Below are 14,946 nucleotides of genomic sequence, written 5' to 3'. Positions count from 1 at the left end.
CTACTAACATCAAATTTGAAGCGAAAGAGCTAAAAAAAGAGATAAATTTGGTCCTTATTTTGACGAAAAAAATCTAAATTTTGAAAAATTTAGCATAGATTTTAGCCAAAAAACTCTGATCGAACAATTCTGCAACCCTCATCTATCTTTATCTTAAAGATAAAATGAATAACACTACAGTTAACAATTTTAACATATATTAGCAAAAATGACGAATATTTGGTCGAAAATACTGAAAATGTGAATAAAAACAAAACAATTGATTTATGTCTAATTTTCACAAAACGTCAAACCTCGATAACTCCCTTTAAAAAGCGAAAATTGAAAAAATCTGTTTAATTCCATAATTTACGCTGGACGGGCTTTCTAATGATAACACTCACAACTGTCTGCAATGATTATATCTATCGGCCAAAGTTGTCTGAATTTTGGATGCCTTCGCTGCAATCTCTTGCAATAAAACTCTACCCAATTTCATTTTCAAACAAACTTTTACTGTTTTAGATTATTCCATCTTTTTAAAATAAACAACAAAATTTAGCCGAAGCTTTAAAGCTCAATATTTGAAAAGATCATGCACGTCCAAAAAGTAGTCTGGAAAGACGATGATTGGAAAGACCCAAACATAAACAGACTAATGACGGACAAATTGTTCTCGGATGACGGGTGGGACTATTTAATTCAGAGGACGTGGTAGCTTACATTAAAAAAAATAGAAAAAGTAGGTATTTGACGCCCCAACATCCGGCGTAAGGTTTAAGTTTAATACGCTATTTGTCTTTTGAGGGAACTAAGACTTACTTTAGATTTAATTGCCAATAGACAAAAATTTAAACAAAAACATTCGAAGTGATAGCAGACATTAGATAACAACTAAAAAAATTATCTAGGTTCATATACACCTCCTCTAGAGCTAACTGGATCTTTGATTGGGGACGCTGAGTCATTGGGCTAAAACAAAATTATAACAAATGAAAGCAAAAAACTTTTACGAAAACAATTGGTCAGAGCCATAAAAACCATGAGCTCAACTCTGACAACATAAAATAATCTACAGGGGCCTCATTTGCAGAAAATAACATCTGTTTTTAATTGATTCCTGATTCTTGTCAGAAAATAAATAAAAAACATTTACAAAGCGGAAATTTTTTGTAAAAAAAGGTCGCATCCCATTAAAATCTAAAAAATTATACTTTTTAGGATCCATGGTGAGATCAAGATCACCTAAGATATTGCTCTGTGTCTAACAAAACACCCAATTGCTCAAATGGTTGCAAAATGGATCATTTTAAGCAAATTTTGTTGTTTTGTCAGAAATATGTAATGCAATTTGTTTAATTATCGAGTTTAAACTTGCAAAAAATTGGCAAAATTATGATTGCAGAAGACTCTTAGAGCCCACAGGAGTCTAAGGTGTCTACTAACATCAAATTTGAAGCGAAAGAGCTAAATAAAGAGATAAATTTGGTCCTTATTTTGACGAAAAAAATCTAAATTTTGAAAAATTTAGCATAGATTTTAGCCAAAAAACTCTGATCGAACAATTCTGCAACCCTCATCTATCTTTATCTTAAAGATAAAATGAATAACACTACAGTTAACAATTTTAACATATATTAGCAAAAATGACGAATATTTGGTCGAAAATACTGAAAATGTGAATAAAAACAAAACAATTGATTTATGTCTAATTTTCACAAAACGTCAAACCTCGATAACTCCCTTTAAAAAGCGAAAATTGAAAAAATCTGTTTAATTCCATAATTTACGCTGGACGGGCTTTCTAATGATAACACTCACAACTGTCTGCAATGATTATATCTATCGGCCAAAGTTGTCTGAATTTTGGATGCCTTCGCTGCAATCTCTTGCAATAAAACTCTACCCAATTTCATTTTCAAACAAACTTTTACTGTTTTAGATTATTCCATCTTTTTAAAATAAACAACAAAATTTAGCCGAAGCTTTAAAGCTCAATATTTGAAAAGATCATGCACGTCCAAAAAGTAGTCTGGAAAGACGATGATTGGAAAGACCCAAACATAAACAGACTAATGACGGACAAATTGTTCTCGGATGACGGGTGGGACTATTTAATTCAGAGGACGTGGTAGCTTAGATTAAAAAAAATAGAAAAAGTAGGTATTTGACGCCCCAACATCCGGCGTAAGGTTTAAGTTTAATACGCTATTTGTCTTTTGAGGGAACTAAGACTTACTTTAGATTTAATTGCCAATAGACTCCGGGTGCAAGCCATTTGTCCACCATTTTGTACAAAAACTGTAAAATTAGAAGATCATGCGAAACGGATGCATGTTGTTAAGAAAATCAAATGCCAACTGGAGTTTACCCGGGGCCAGATGTGAGCAGGTGTAAGCGAGTGTAAGCGAACAATTTTGTAAGAAAACCGCTGAAAATGCTGCAATTATGTAACAAATGAGCTAATGGTGTTTACAGTTTAATTTTAGATGCGGAATATACTGAATTAAATTATTTTCAGCTCTTATTATCAACGCTTTTCTTGCAAAAATTCATCACAGTTTTCAGTATATCTCTTATATAAATTTAGCGATTGCAGCATTCTCGCGTTCAACACATTCAGCACAATAATTTTTACATACTTTCAGCACACTTACAAAAAATACTAAAACCATAAAAAGTCTTTTTGTTGACTGATAGGATACCTGACAGCGTATGTTTAGTTGTTATCTCTCCCCCCTCCACACACACACACACACACACACACACACACACACACACACACACACATATATATATATATATATATATATATATATATATATATATATACTCAATAGTTATTTTAGATCACGAGGTCTAAATCTTGGTAGCACAAGTATTATAACACAGCTGAGATGAAATGACACTTCGACACTTCCCAGATTTAGTTCTCAACTTATGAAAAGACGATCAAAGTCTAGTGGGGGGGGGGGGGGGGGCTAAATATTGACTATATTTACCACATATACTACATAAATTTACCTGATATGAGTTCAAACATGGAAATTTCCTTGTCCAGCCAGGGGTAAACAGCACCCATTGGAATGTGGAGTTCGTCACAAACAAGAGTGGGCTTAGTGGACCACGGTGCTATCTCCAACCTCTTTATGTAGTTTATCGTCAAGATACGCGCCAACTCCGTTTGTGCATTCGTCACCAAAATATTTGAGTAAAATAATGAAAAATCACTTTCTTGGAGAAAAAGGTCTTTATAACCCAAAAGAATTGCTTCTGATTTGTAAATCCAACTGTTCCACAGTAACTGCAACAACTGAGGCTCGTAAAGATTAAATTTGCCGCCAATTTTGTTCAATTTCAAACTGCTTGAAGTAAGGAAGCTCTCTAAAAGAGATCTGTTCCCGTAAATAAACTTTTACCAATCACACGCATAAGCATATTATTGGGAGTTTTTAATAATCATGAGAGCTTCCAGGGTTGACTTCATAATTCAAAAACAATTTGTAGCCATCAAATTATCATTAACTGAAATTTCTAGAAAAGTTTTAAAATAGTCCTAAAACACAAAAACAAAACGCAGTAAATGTATTTAAAAAACTAGAGTTAAAAAATTAAAAGGTTTCATTTTTGCAGAGATCGGGTATTGATGGGAGAGTTCTAGCCACAGAAATATTTACATTTTTCCCCATTTGGAACTGAGAGTTCTATTTTTTTTTATCTTAGAATCCTTTAATCTACCCTCCAACAATATCTGAGCCTCAGGCAACGAATCTGTGCATAGTTCTATCAAAAAGTCGTAGTCAGAAAATTTCATCAGGAAAAAAAATTTTCAAATGCGTCCTAATTGTTGAAATTGAGAGAATGCTAAAGTTGTAACCCATCAACTAGTCATTAAATATACTCAAAACATTCATAGAACATTTTGACTATAATTTAGGCCGCCGGCATAAATATCCAAAAAATATCAAAAATTTTTGTCGCTTTTGTTATATGTTTTCACTCCTGGCTTATCTAAGATTTTATTATAACTTGAACTATTTCATACTGCTTGGAAATAGAGCCTCCATTTCCCCTTAAACTACAAGAAAAAAGCCGCAATTAATTTTTTTCTTGTAGTTTTAAGAAACTCATGACGTCGCACCAAAAAACAAGACCCGTTACGTACCTCCTGTTTGTTGTCTTGGGGAAGTAGATACCAAAGATCTTCCATTTAAAGAAATTTTTTTGGCATAGAACTTCCATTTACAACTAAGCTATAGTTGGAAACATATTTTATAATTTTGGTGATATATGAAGTCAGTGATCCAGAATATGAATGTTCTAAAATTAAAACATTTTTTAACCCGTGCTGTTGATAGGAGTGGGAACAAGTATTCCTCTTGTTCCCGTAAGATATGTCTTGACTTAATCAGAATTTACAACAAGTAGTACGGCTCGGCCGTTATAATTTAACAATATTTTTTCAAAATGGGGCAAGTTTTTTCAAGATAAATCGCACTATGATTAAGAAAAACTATCGGAGTGCTTCTATCCCATGGAAGCTGTGAGGGGGATAAGTATGGTTATTTTTGGTATTTGATGGAAGCGTCAAAGGCCAGTTTCAACTTAGTTTAAAAAACAATTCGTTTCAAAGTGCACGTTCTTGAGTATTCCACAAGGAAAGGGAAACAGGTCCCTAAAATGTCTTTTTCTCTTGAACTGTTCGCGTATTTCAAAGACTTCTTCATTCGTTTGAGAATGAAACTAAAGGAGAAAGTCAAAGTGTCAGACATCTGCAGCTTCTCTGTTTTGTAGAAGTCAGTTTCCTGGCCCATCAGCATTCGAGACATGAAGAGGGAAAAATATGAGGAAGTCCCGAAAAGTGGGGTCCCAGTTAGGCATTGCTACAACGGAGTATTTTCCCTCTCCAGCCTATTTTATATTTTAGACAAATATGCTCGTTAATGTGCGATTGCCCCGACACCCACATAACGTCACGAACCCCTCATATTTTCAAAAAAAATTGCTAAAGAAAAAAAAACATTTTCAGTTTGGATACACAATCTTCCTATACAGAAACTTGTCTAAAACTTTTGCAAATAAACTTAAATGGAGAACTAAACGAACTTCATTACGACGCAGAGGTATACCCAAACCATCACGGCCAGATATGCCCGATGCGTGTATCTCGTGTTCGTTTTTACTATGTTAATAGATTAAAAGTGGAACAATATTGAGGAAAATAGCTACTTTAGCAGAAACCGGCAAAATAGAAGGGAAATTAGCAACCTGTGTTCGCGAAAGTGTCCTAATCCTAGCCGCGAAATATAAGTACAAACTTTATAACCTACTTTTCGCAGGGCTTGTATCACTCATCTGCTCCATTTATGTATTGATTTTTCCGCAATTAAGCCTAACATAATTACTACTTATATAATTAAGCATAACTTATTACTATTAGTAGTACTTTATTACTACTTTATTACTACTTATTACTCCTTATTAGTACTATTTATTACTACTTGTTGTACGGGCCTAAAATTGGCCGGTCCCACATTGATATACAAAGCCTTTGATGTCCTGGGGATTTTTCGGAAAAAAATCAGTTTTTGTGGTTGCATGTATTTCAAGCACTTTAAAGATTTGAAAGCTTCAATTAAATCTTTATTAAAGTGCTTATTGCATGCTCAAAATGCAAGCGAATAATGGATACCTAAATTGAGCGGAAACGTGCTAGAAGATTTGTTACCTACTTTTTGCACCGAATGTTCTTTTACTTCGCAAAATTGGCGGAACCCCTTTTTCGAAAAGTAAGATACAAAGGACGTCTCCTAATTTTGTTTATTGTATGTATCTAGTTCTCGAGCCAATTTTACTAAGGCGGAAATTTTGGGGTATACCTCTGCGTCGTAAAGTTCATAAACAATTACGCTCAAATCAGAAATATGATAAATATTGGCTTTTGTCTTTGTAATATCAATTGAGGATATATGGAATGGAGATATAATTTTCGATGATTTTATAACTAAATTATGCAGCCAAAGTTCCTTCTGTTTATCTGAATAAACCTTCACTAACTTTACGAGTTCAGAGTTCTTGACAAAATAAATCTTGCAATTAACAGTTTATAAATGCTGCCTTTCGTTTTATCTTGTAATACCAAAATTCGTGAAAATATTGAAATAAGTTCCCCAAGAAAAAAGAGAAAGGAAATTTGATAGAACAGCACAAAAATACAGAGTTCATTTGTTTTTTTTTGCTCTCGAAAGTTTTAAATTGAATGACCAACTGCAACTTTGTAAGCTAGAGTATATGTCAACGAACGATTGCCAATTGCAAAAACAAATTAATGAAACAGAAAACGATTTCATGCAAATGAACACTTATTAAGGTTTTTTGGCGTGAAAATTGAGAAAAAAATTGATGACAGGTAAGCCATAATTTGACGGAACAGAACGCGTCTATTGTACGGGCCTCATTTTTCAGAGTGAATGTATTTCTCAAACAGGACGGTATATCGAAATACATATAAGGAAAATAAGATAGCAAAATTGTTCCCGGATGGCGTTCAAACTAAAACAGGCAGATTGACAGAAAACCGCGCCATTTATTCCCAAAACTCCGACTGGGATTGAAAGAACGGAACAAAAAAACTGATTGATTTAAGAAAATATTCTTAAAGTGCAAATTATTTTGATTTTATTTTGTTGTTGGACAATCTCCTGTTTCTTAATGAGAGGATGCAGGGACTAGCATCAATACCAAAAAGCATTGGAGATCGCAACTAAGAATTCTGAGAACAAACTTCAAGTGACGCGCATCTAAAATTGGGCTTTATGGGTTTATCCCATATTTTGATTTCTTTTTTCGATACTGATTATGTATATTTTGGATAGCTTTATTGAGCCACTGCTATTTAAAAGGAATTTGCAGCTACCCTAGAGAAGTATAAAAATTTCATGCAAAATGTCGGAAAAGCAGACAAATGAGGCGAAGCGCAAAAAATTTTTGTTCGACGAAGTGGAAAACAGAACAAGACAGGCCTTGAAATACAATCCACAGAATTGATTGAAAAACGGAAAACTACTTTACCTGACAAGCAAACGAATCCAGCCAAACAGAGGATTAAATACAACGAACATAGCTGCCAGATTGCCGGAAAATAGCCGCCGTTGACGCGCTAGACGCCAATCAGGATTGAAACAGAAAAAGAAAACATACCAGGCAGATTGCCGGAAAATAGCCGCCGTTGATTCCCATAACTCTATTGGGATTGAAAGAAAAGAAAATATCAACAAAAATTAAATTTTGTATAAAAACATTTTTAAGTGCAGTTTATTTTGATGTCATTTCGTAATTGAACATACTCCTGTCTCTCAGTGAGAGACTACAGTGTCTAGTATCAATACCAATAAGCATTATAGATAGTAACTAAAATTTATGAGAACAAAGTTCAAGTACCGGGCATCTAAAAATGGGCTTTATGGGTTTATCCCGTTTCTATTTCCGACTTTGATTTTTTTATACTGAATCTCTTCATTTTGAATTGCTTTGCTGAGCAGCTGCTGTTTAAAAAGTCTTTGAGCACAATGACAGAAGAGTGAAACTAGCCCAGAGAGTTGAAAAAGATATCACGCAAAATGTCGAAAAAGCGGCAAAATGGGTAAAGCGAAAAAAAGTTCGACGAAGTAAAAAAAATAGGAGGGCTGAGAAGATGAGGGCGGCTATTAAACAGAAAGACTGAAATTGACAAAAATTTCTCCGAAATTTCAACAATTGCTCTAATTCAGTGTTTAGTTTCAGTTAGATTCTAAACCTATACTTAATTCAATTTCTAAACAAAGCTATTAAGCTCAATACTAATATAAGCTAGCAACCGCTCTAATGAACTTTGATAACCTAATGCACTGTGACATAATGACCGGGCTTTATCGGTTCATCCCGCTGCATTTGGTTCTATTCTTTTGACAGTGACCCTGGACACTAGATTGCGTAATTCAATGCGTGAAAAAATTTAGAATCCATTCAGTTGAAACCCTGAGTGAGTTAAGTCAAAAGTCAAACGTCAAAATTGTGACTTATGTAAAACGAAAAACCTGATAAACAGGTGAAAGCGAATTAAAAACACATAGCAGGACAAATCCTGACGTACAATTCAATGAACTTTCATTTTTCATTGACTAAACAAAAAACTAGTCCTAGAGCGGACTATGAGTGAATTGGGAAAATCAGATATAAAAATAGATAAAAAAACAGAAAATCAATGTCAAAATGCCGCATTTGCAAAAAAACCATTAGCCAAAATTGGAAATTTGCTTCAAACAAAAAACTAGGTCTAGAATGAACCATGAATGGATTGGGAAAAACGTTCAGAAAAAATCCGATCGAAAAAATCGAAAAAACAGTAAAAATTAAAATGAAATTGCCGCATGTGAACAAAAAATCACTAGCTAGAAAGCGAATTTTTGTTCAAACACCGTTTTCTTACATTACTTTGAAATTAGAGCGAAAAATTTTCATGTCGGACGTCGCTTTTTTGCACCACTTCCTGTTTCGGCGACCAAAATCACTACTCCAATTTTACCTCAAAAATCATGAAAATGTGTAAACAGATCTTAAAAAATGACAGCGTCTCAATGCAATTCAAATTCTTTGAACTGTAAAAAAGGGGAGCGCCTAAATAATAGCTGTTTGAGAGGCTGACGGCGGCTTTATTTAAACGATTTAAAGTGTAAATTCTTTGAGGATCAGCGTTATGAAAACCCCTGTATAGGTTAAAAATTAAAAATAAAGCAGAAAACGAAAATATAGAACAGACTAGAAGTTTTAAAAAACATGAAAAGAATTGCTGGGTTTGCTGGAGCAATCAGAGAGAAGCGAAATACAATTAATGTTAAAAATTGGAAATTGAAAAACAGAAAAAAGTTGCGGGAATTTCTTGCTCTCAGTATCATAAAAACCATAATTGCTATGCAGTGTTCAAATTTACACATATAAAGAGAAGCAAGCTCATGAATTTTTTTTATTGACGATGAGTTCAGACAAAATGGAAATGACAAAACATTCGGAAAACATAAATAAACTGGAATTGATTTGCAATTTTATTTAGTAGTTCTGCATACCTATGGGTTCAATACTTTTTTTTTCTTGTTCAAAAGTACATAACAAAAAACTTGCAGGCCCCAAGAAATCAGGTTGCACTTGTAAGCGACAAAGAGAAGAACGAAGAAAAATCTCTCAAGTTCCTGAAGCTATAGTAATCAAAAACAACCATTACTACTATTTATGCTTAAACCCTGGTTTTCAAAAAATTTCGTTGTCCCCTAGAGAGGGAAAAAATGATGAATTAACAGAACTTTCCAAAAAATTTTGAAAAAAATGCAAACAATCCAAGAGTTGTTAAAGAACTTGATATTATTATCTTGAAAACAATTAATTCAATTTTAAAACCTAAACAGTAACCTAGCTCCGAGCACTTAGCCGTTCCTTTGGCCCCTAAAGTTGAAAATTGGACTTTTACGCAATTCAAACAAAAATTGAAAGATTTCACTGCTTGAAGATGCAGAAGTTTTCGGCTGTGCCAGCCGCAAATCATAAACTGTTTCTCTATAAAATTTTGACTCGTAAGATGATGCATAAACAACAAAAAAACATAGCTGGTAGATTGCCAGAAAATAACCGCAAAAGCTCTGTAGATCTGCAGTCTCAAAAAAAATGTTAAAAAGGCAGAACAAACAAAATTCGTCTTTTCATTGAAGGCTGATATGTTATATTTTGATTAAAGATCTGTATAAATTTTTGCTGCCTCTTTTAGCTGCTCTCTGATAACCTTCATTTAGAGGGACACCCACCCATTTGACCTTATCTCTTTGAATTAAAGTAAATAAATGTCAATTTAAAAGTGAGGAAGTCGTTTTTGTGAGTGAGGTAAGTCAAGTGCGACCAAAAATTTAATCACGCAAATAAACAACAAACTCGCTCAACTAAGAGCAAAAAATGACATCATGCACGAATTTCAGTTGAAATTGCATGGACTAATGAACAAAAAGCAGCTTTGAAGTGGTTGTGAAGTTATATGGTCGTAAAAAAATCGCCACGACGAAATAGAAAAACATAGCAGGACAAGTCCTTAAATACAATTCAAAGAATTGAATGAAAAACTCAGACGTACTCTGCCTGACCAGCAGATCAATTGAACAATGCCAGCCAGAACACAAACAACATCATCTAAGAAAATTGAGAAACCAAAAGAATCAAAACTAAACAAAAATATACTCATTGCTAAAACTCTTGAAGCTTTTAAACCTAAGGCAATATTCTTTTTCGTTTAAAAAAACCTATTTAAAAAGACCAATTTTTGTTTCTCAAATTGGTCAAGTATTATATCAGCAAGAACTGAAAAAATTTCATTGGCCTCTCCAGATCGACTAATTTAGATCGAAAATTTAGAAAAAATCAATTGCAAACAATAAGGAAACGTTGCTAAAAATCGTGATATTAGTGTCTTCAGAATCAAATCTGTGTCTCTAGAGGCTATCCAGTAACCCAATTCCAAGCTTTAAAAAACTCATTGGCTCATAGAGTGAATAATTTTTGGAAAAAATTTCAAACTTCAAAAACTAGAAATTTGTTCTATTAAAATGTCGAACGCCCTTCAATTGCCCCCTATCAATTGTTTAATAACATACCATCAAACGCTAGATGAGGTTACCTGGTTACTGAGGCAAGAAAAAAAATCAAATGCAAATGACTTAAAAACGTAAAACAAATTGCAAAATTAATCCAAAAACTTCTAAAAGACGAAAGGTTAAATTGTTGAAAACAAATCCATTGAAACTAAAAACCATGCAGTAGTTTTTAACAGAAAGTGGAATATGCTTTCTCGCACTTGAAAATGGACGAATATCAAAAACTGACAAAAACTTTGGGAAGCCTTAAAAGTTCCAGATTTTATGAAAAATGCTAAAAATGGAGACATTGAGATGTTAAAAACAATTCCATTGTTAATAGAAACTATGCAGTGTCCTATTAACAAACCTCAAAGGAGATTGCCTGGTCCCTGAAGCTAGAAAAACTGAAAAAATGATAAAAATTTTCAAAAACCTGAAAAAAATGCGAATTTTGTCAAAAATTGCACAAAATTTGTGATATTCAAAAGTTGAAAGCTATTCCATGTGAAATCAAAATTTTTCAGTAACTTATTATCCAAACCCAATCCCTGATGAGGTTTTCTGGCACCTGAGACTCGAACAACTTTAATAATGACAATAAATGTCAAAAATATGAAAATATTGTTTTGTCAAAAAATGCTAAAATTCATGATGGCAAAAAAACAATTCCATTACCACTAGAAACTATGCAGTAATCTGTCACGAAACCCTTTATCAAACCCTAAAGGAGGTCTCTTGACACCTAGGGCTAAAAAACTCAAAAAATGACATTTTCAAAAAACCTGAAAAAAATTGCAAAAATTAGTATAATTTTGCGTGTTTTTGTTTGTAGTACCACAACATATAGCTCGTAGAATGGTCATAACAAGCATTTGTGTCTCGCAAAAGGTCTTCATCAACTTTTAAAAGCTTTAACCTAAGACTAATCAAAACAAGGAATCACAAAAAACATGAAAAATTGCACGATTTTGCGCCCAAAAACTCCTAAAAATGACCATTTAACCTAAAATTAAGGCCATCCCAGCAGCTGCACCACTATGAGCAGATGAAGGACTACTGAAGCCCAGATTGGGCGTGTAATGAAACTTAATGCCCGCTGGGCTTTACCTGTTTATCCCGTTTTGAAAGATCAAAGTCATTGAAAAATGTGTGAACACATCCTAAAAAAAACACAGCTCACTAATACAATTCAAATTCTTTGAAGCGTAAGAAATATACCCAGCAGGTTGCCGGAAAAAAACCGCCGTTGATTCCCATAACTCTATTGGGATTGAAAGAAAAGAAAATAATGAAAAAAATTGATTTCCGTAAAAAATTGTTTTTTAACTGCGATTGATTTTGATGTCAATTCGTAGTTGAACATACTCCTGTCTCTCAGTGACAGGCTAGAATCAAGACCAATAAGCACTACAGATAGCAACTAAAACGTATGAGAACAAAGTTCAAGTACCGGGCATCTAAAATGGACTTTATAGGTTGATCCCCTTTCTATGTCTGGATTTGATTTTTTTATACTGACTCTCTTCATTTTGAATTGCTTTGATTAGCAGCTGCTGTTTAAAAGCACTTTGTGCAGAATGAGAGAAGAGTGAAATTAGCCTAGAGAAGTCAAAAAGATTTCACGCAAAATGTCGAAAAAGCTGCAAAACGGGGTAAAGCGAAACAAAAAAAAGTTCCACGAAGTAAAAAAACATAGCAGGACAAGTCCTGAATTACAATTCAAAGAATTCATTGACTAAACAGAAAACTAGATCTAGAACTGACTATGAGTGAATTGGGACAACCATTTCTTACAAAAATCAGATAAAAAAAACAGAAAATCAATTTCAAAATGCCGCTAGTGGACAAAAAAACCACTAGCGGTACACCGAATTTTTGTTCAAACACCGTTTTTCACTCTACTTTAGAATTAGAGCGAAAAAATTCACGCCGCAAAACGACTCGTTTTTTCGTTTCACTTCCTGTTTCTGCGTGACCAAAATCACAACTCCAATTTGGCTTCAAAAATCATGACAATGTGTGAACAGATCTTAAAAAAAGACAGCGCCCCAATACAATTCAAATTCTTTGAATTGTAAAAAACAGGAGCGCTATAATAGCCGGCTGAGAAGATGAGGGCAGCTATTAAAAACCAAGAGAAGGCCAATAATAGCCCCAGCTATCGCTGTGCGGCTATTAAAAAATGTGGCTGAAAGTTATAGGCAGATTTCCGTCGTTTTCTAGAGTAGCGCTGTTTTTCCAATATGCAGACAAAATTTCCAAAGAGTGTCAAGGTTGAAGATTAGTAATTTTCCTGTGATTGTGATCTGAGGGTAAAGAGAAGGAAAATAAATCCCTGAAACGGTGTTTGACCATCGTTAGCAGCGTTGTTTTGGGCAAAAGTAAGGAAAAATGAGTGTTGCAGGACAACCTGTACTGTGATGTAATGAATCCAGGTTGTAGTATACGGATACTCTATGAATAGTTGCTGAAGGAGATCGCTGTAGTTTTTTGGTCGAATTTGGCTGATTTCTTCAAATACCTGTTAAAATCAGTTTTTTAAATGTAGAACTCGGTTCCTAACAATATTACTCATTAGGAGAAACTCTCTATGGTACTGAGAATAGGGGAAATAAACACCTATTCGATTCCACTTTTGTGCAATGATCAGACCATTTTTCAGAATTCCTCTTTGGATTAGATCTTGCTAAAGATATTTTTCAGACAATTCTGCAACCATGCCTTTTCCAGACCATTTAATATCGTTCGCATTTATCCCCCCGTATAGCCGTGTGTGCGAACAAAACGGACCAATGAGAGGTTAGACCATGAATTGTATCGCTCACTGGGATGAGAGGTTAAACACTTACTTCGTCCTTCAAGCAGTACTGCAGCTTCGGGTCTGAGCTTCTAAGGTATTGAAATATAGCCTCTCTCATCAGAAAGAGACCTTGCGTGTTGAATTCATCGAAAGATACTGCATTGTTTCTACCGAATAAAATGCGGTTGCAATCGTTCTCCTGCGCTGTGAAGTTCTGCAGTCCACTTTTAATGCGCTGCGAGATGTTGCTGATGTTCTTCCTTAAATCCTGATACCCTGCAACCCAGGGGGTACTAAAATACTTGCGCAAAATCTCTTGCACAATCGTTTCCTTCAAAATAGGTCTCAAAATAATTGAATAAAAGATTTTAGTTTGCTATTTTTCGAGATTGGACGTTGCATATAAACTCAATAGACCTCAACGCCAACTCAATTTTAGAGGTCAAAACCAACTAAAAAATAGAACTCAGTTAATTTGACCCTTTCTCATCTTAAATCCTAGCTGAAATTTCCATTTTAAATTTTTTTCATTTACACAATTGTTTTTATATAGCACCGAGACACTCGTACAAAACGTTGTTAACTTCATCGAATACAAAAAGTAGCTGACAAATTGCCTAAAAGTAGCCGCAATAGTTTCGTAGATCTGCAATCTCAAAAAAGAAAGTAGAAGAAACCGATCAAAAAAAAACTTTTTTAAAAACACTACTGAGATGTTATATTTTGATTAGGAATCATTGTAACTTGTTGCAGCTTCTATTAGTTTCCCCCACATGACCTTCAATTACAGTGATACGCACACACTTGACCTTATCTTTCCGAATTATATTGCCGAAAAGTCAATTTCAGAGCAATGAAAACATTTTTGTGAGTTAAATTAGTCATGTGTGACCAAAAACCTAATCACGCGATTAAACAAAAAAAACTCTCTTTACTATGAGTGAAATGCACGACTGAACAAAACTAGACCTCAAATGAACTCTGAATGGATTGGAAAACCCTTTCTGAAAAAAATCAGATACAAAAATCGAAAAACTGCAAAAAACATAATTGCGTATGAGTACAAAAGAACCAATAGCGAGAAAACGTTTTTTCTTCAAACTCGGTTTTCTCACACTACTTTAAAATTAGAGTAATAAAAATTCACGCCAGGAAACCACTTTTTTATCCCGCTTCCTGTTTCAGCATTATCAAAATCATCTCTTCAATTCGAAGTCAAAAATCATGAAAACGTGTGAACAGATCTTAAATAAAGACAGCATCCTAATACAGTTCAAATTCTTTGAATTGTAAAAAACTGACTGAATGCCAGTGATAGATTCAGCTATCGTTTTGCGATTAATAACAAGAATATTAAGCAAACGCTAAAGAGGAAATGTACATTTAGATTATGTCATTTTATATAAATAAAAAAATAAATTAGTTATTGAAAAATGACCTTGCATTAGGAAAAGCAAGCTTGGCATTTTGGGCACAAATATCTATGTACAGCGTGGAGATTTACAATGCAATTAAAAT

The 14,946-nt window shown here is 34.0% G+C and overlaps 2 protein-coding genes across 3 annotated transcripts in view; both read right to left on the bottom strand.

Annotated features, from left to right (window-relative positions):
- Positions 1-14,946, bottom strand: part of LOC142340744 (small COPII coat GTPase SAR1-like) — a 356,486-nt gene that overhangs the window by 70,136 nt on the left and 271,404 nt on the right. The window lies entirely within an intron of this gene.
- Positions 1-14,946, bottom strand: part of LOC142349960 (uncharacterized) — a 99,796-nt gene that overhangs the window by 15,215 nt on the left and 69,635 nt on the right. For both annotated transcript variants that reach the window (XM_075401833.1, XM_075401841.1), the window contains 3 exons: positions 13,478-13,759; positions 13,039-13,149; positions 3,004-3,283 (listed from right to left, as the gene is read on the bottom strand). In XM_075401833.1, the coding sequence (XP_075257948.1) occupies positions 3,004-3,283; positions 13,039-13,149; positions 13,478-13,759 (673 nt within the window). The remainder of the gene's footprint in view (positions 1-3,003; positions 3,284-13,038; positions 13,150-13,477; positions 13,760-14,946) is intronic.

The sequence above is a fragment of the Convolutriloba macropyga genome, chromosome 1, assembly GCF_964194025.1.
Source record: "Convolutriloba macropyga chromosome 1, txConMacr16.3, whole genome shotgun sequence".
Taxonomy (NCBI): domain Eukaryota; kingdom Metazoa; phylum Xenacoelomorpha; order Acoela; family Convolutidae; genus Convolutriloba; species Convolutriloba macropyga.
The sequence above is the reverse complement of the archived record's forward strand: the minus strand, read 5'-3'. Positions and strand labels throughout refer to the sequence as shown.